The sequence below is a fragment of the Sinocyclocheilus grahami genome, unplaced genomic scaffold (assembly GCF_001515645.1).
Source record: "Sinocyclocheilus grahami isolate Dianchi unplaced genomic scaffold, SAMN03320097.WGS_v1.1 scaffold924.1, whole genome shotgun sequence".
NCBI classification, from domain to species: domain Eukaryota; kingdom Metazoa; phylum Chordata; class Actinopteri; order Cypriniformes; family Cyprinidae; genus Sinocyclocheilus; species Sinocyclocheilus grahami.
The window spans coordinates 57,347-60,564 of record NW_015506103.1 but is presented as its reverse complement, the minus strand read 5'-3'; the positions used below and the strand labels follow the sequence as shown (position 1 = coordinate 60,564).

The 3,218-nt window shown below is 38.6% G+C and overlaps 1 protein-coding gene across 1 annotated transcript in view; it reads right to left on the bottom strand.

Annotated features, from left to right (window-relative positions):
* LOC107564316 (placenta growth factor-like) overlaps positions 1-3,218 on the bottom strand; it is a 14,644-nt gene that overhangs the window by 1,477 nt on the left and 9,949 nt on the right. The window contains exons 3-5 of the mRNA XM_016249356.1: positions 1,282-1,478; positions 727-806; positions 614-643 (exon numbers count right to left, since the gene is read on the bottom strand). Coding sequence (XP_016104842.1) covers positions 614-643; positions 727-806; positions 1,282-1,478 — 307 coding nt within the window. The remainder of the gene's footprint in view (positions 1-613; positions 644-726; positions 807-1,281; positions 1,479-3,218) is intronic.

Here is a 3,218-nt window from a genome sequence, read left to right as displayed (position 1 = left end):
AGACAGGTGTGTGGCTTTCCTAATCAAGTCCAATCAGTATAATCAAACACAGCTGGACTCAAATGAAGGTGTAGAACCATCTCAAGGATGATCAGAAGAAATGGACAGCACCTGAGTTAAATATATGAGTGTCACAGCAAAGGGTCTGAATACTTAGGACCATGTGATATTTCAGTTTTTCTTTTTTAATAAATCTGCAAAAATGTCAACAATTCTGTGTTTTTCTGTCAATATGGGGTGCTGTGTGTACATTAATGAGTAAAAAATTTACTTAAATGATTTTAGCAAATGGCTGCAATATAACAAAGAGTGAAAAATTTAAGGGGGTCTGAATACTTTCCGTACCCACTGTGCGTAGTAAGGTTTCACAAAATAAAACAGAGCAAATAAAGTGTAATGATATTAATAAACACAGTATTCTTCCACCAAACAATGTAGCTCCTCAGAAACAGTTGTGGTTGCTACAAAGTGGTCGCCGAGCAACACACAAACGTAAACAAAGGTGTGTGTTACTTTGTAGCGTCATTTACAACAGCTTCGAACCAAGAATCAATCAGAATCAAGCACCGGAACTCTCTGCTTTATAAACATCAATCAATCGAGAGATACTCACTGCTGATGTCTCAGGTGGTGTCGTCTGGGCCTGAATGTCAGGGGGAAAGTTAGAGGAGTAAATATAAAGCAAGCTGAAAGTGCAGCACCACGACAGGTGTGTGTCAGCCGTACCTGCACTCACAGCTCTGGTGCTCCTGAAAGGACAGAAGCACGTATTCTCTGCTCCTCTCGGCCGGAGTTATTCTCAACAGCTGATGGAAAACACAGAGCATCAAAGCATAAAGGAATAGCTCATCCCCAAATAAACTGAATAAATAAATAGCTATAAAAACATTTTTAATAAAAAAAAAGTTCTATAAAAGATAGAATTTTAGGGAAGATTCTCACGCAGCTTTTTTCCATTTCACAACAGTTCAGTGACCAAATATGTAAAGCTCCAAAATGATCAATACACCATAAAATATCAGTCTATATTACTATGTTTTTAATAATATTTGGATTTTTTAAATTGTGTTTTTTCGTTTGAATTTCACACTCACACAAAATAACACACACACACACACTCACACACACTGTTTGTTGTTGATGTTTCAGTCATGTTCACTATGAACTGCTGTTATATGGAAAACAGCCACATGAAGATTCTTCAGGAATGTCCCACATTAATAATCACAGCCAGCGTGATGAGGGAGTCAGTAAGTGACTGTGTATGAACCGAGCTCATGCCTGGATGCTGATGTTGCGTGTGCTGATGGGGAAACACGCCAGTTTGTCGTCATTGCAGCATCCGGAGCAGCGCAGCAGCGGCACGCAGCCGGGACTGTAGATGTGCTCCACTCCTCCGGGATACTCCTGCTCCACCTCCACCATCCGCTCCAGAGGACGACACTGACTGCGACCCCACGCCTCGGGGAACAGCATCACTGAACACACACACACACTGCTTTTACTCACTGTCTTCTACTTATCATTAAAAATGAATCTATGGAGCAGCGGTCGGGAACCCACTGATGACAGAAATCATGAGGCTCATCAGGTCTCTCGCGGTTTACCAAGAAATGATTGATAAAATAACAGACACATCAGCAGAGTTCAGCTTTCTGCAGAAAAATTAACTCCTTTGCTGCACAGCCTACAGAAGTTAATGAAAAGTTTAGAATAATACAGTTTTTCTCGATTGCTAACACACAGTTCATGAAACAATTCACCATTTTCTCACAACTATAAACACAATCTCAAAACTACACACAAACTTGTGCAAACTTCCAGCTCAAAATCAAATAGTTTAGTCAAAAACATGTTCTCTTTTGTCAGAATCAAACTTAGGCCTCAGATGACACACAAACCTGTCAAATACACACTACTTCACTGTCTAGAGAACACTAGTGAGATCAACTCAGAACACTGTTACTAAAACCTGCTTTTGGGAAACAGGAATCCTTTTGCTACTCAGTGTCTGTTACAGTCTTAAACTGTAAGAAAAGTTTACTTTCATTACACTACTGTGAAGAGATCTTACAGAAGATGAAAAGCACTAGAAGAGAAAAGTTCAAAAATTAAACAACGGAATATACAGTAAACACACATTGGAATATACTGTCAATTACTGTAAATAAAATAATGTATTCATTCATTCTTTCAGCATCCTCTGCCAATTTGCATGACAGTATTGGTATTATCCTTATTTGTTACAGCAGTTTCTTAGTCTTCTGACAAAAGACTTCTCTCAGTTCTGCACAAATACAGTACACACTTGGCTACAAATCAGTTCAACAGTAATGAGTTTGAGGCTGTATAACATGTGCTACAGTATTTACTGTACACAGAATAATGAAAGCTCTCTCTTCTGAAGTACTGCTGCTATGTACTGTAATTATACTGCATGTGTCAGTAGTATTGAAACCCTGTAGATGAGCTGTAGGCTAACTCCCCTCACGGTCAGTGCATGCAGAAGAACATGCTCAACTACAGTGCTGTGTATTTCATCAGGAGCTAATGACCTTTGACCTCATCCCCTTCATTTTTATTTTCTCCTCCTCTTCCTCATGGTCTCCCACTACCAGGATTCATTTTCTAAAACTCATAATCAGCTGTGCTCTTGTTCATATCATCCTGAGATTCTGAGCTGTGTGTCATCAGTTTTGCTGCTGAATGTTCACACATGGATAAATGTGTGCTGTTTGAGTTCATTTTTTGATGCTTGAGTTAATTATATTGTGTGTTTGTGTTTTCTGAATGAGAACATGGTTAAACCTGTGCAAAATGGCGTTTTGTGTAGAGTTTTGCAGAAAACACTGAGCAAATTGGAACGTTTGTGCAAACAGGTGAAATGTGTTAAAAGTTTTGAGAAATGTGGCTTTGTTTCGAGAAATGTATGAATGGTTTGGAAAATTGGGCCAAATGAATCAGTTATAGTGTGTTAGCAATCGAGAAAAACCGTAATAACCCCAAACCAGCAAATAAAAATATACCGTAACCCATGGAAACAGTCACAGTGTTCTCTTTTGCAAGAAGTGCAGTCATTCAGCTTGCGTTCGGTCATTAAAGGGGTCATATGATGTTGCTAAAAAGAACATTATTTTGTGTATTTGGTGTAATAAAATGTGTTTATGCGGTTTAAGGTTCAAAAACACATTATTTTCCACATACTGTACATTATTGTT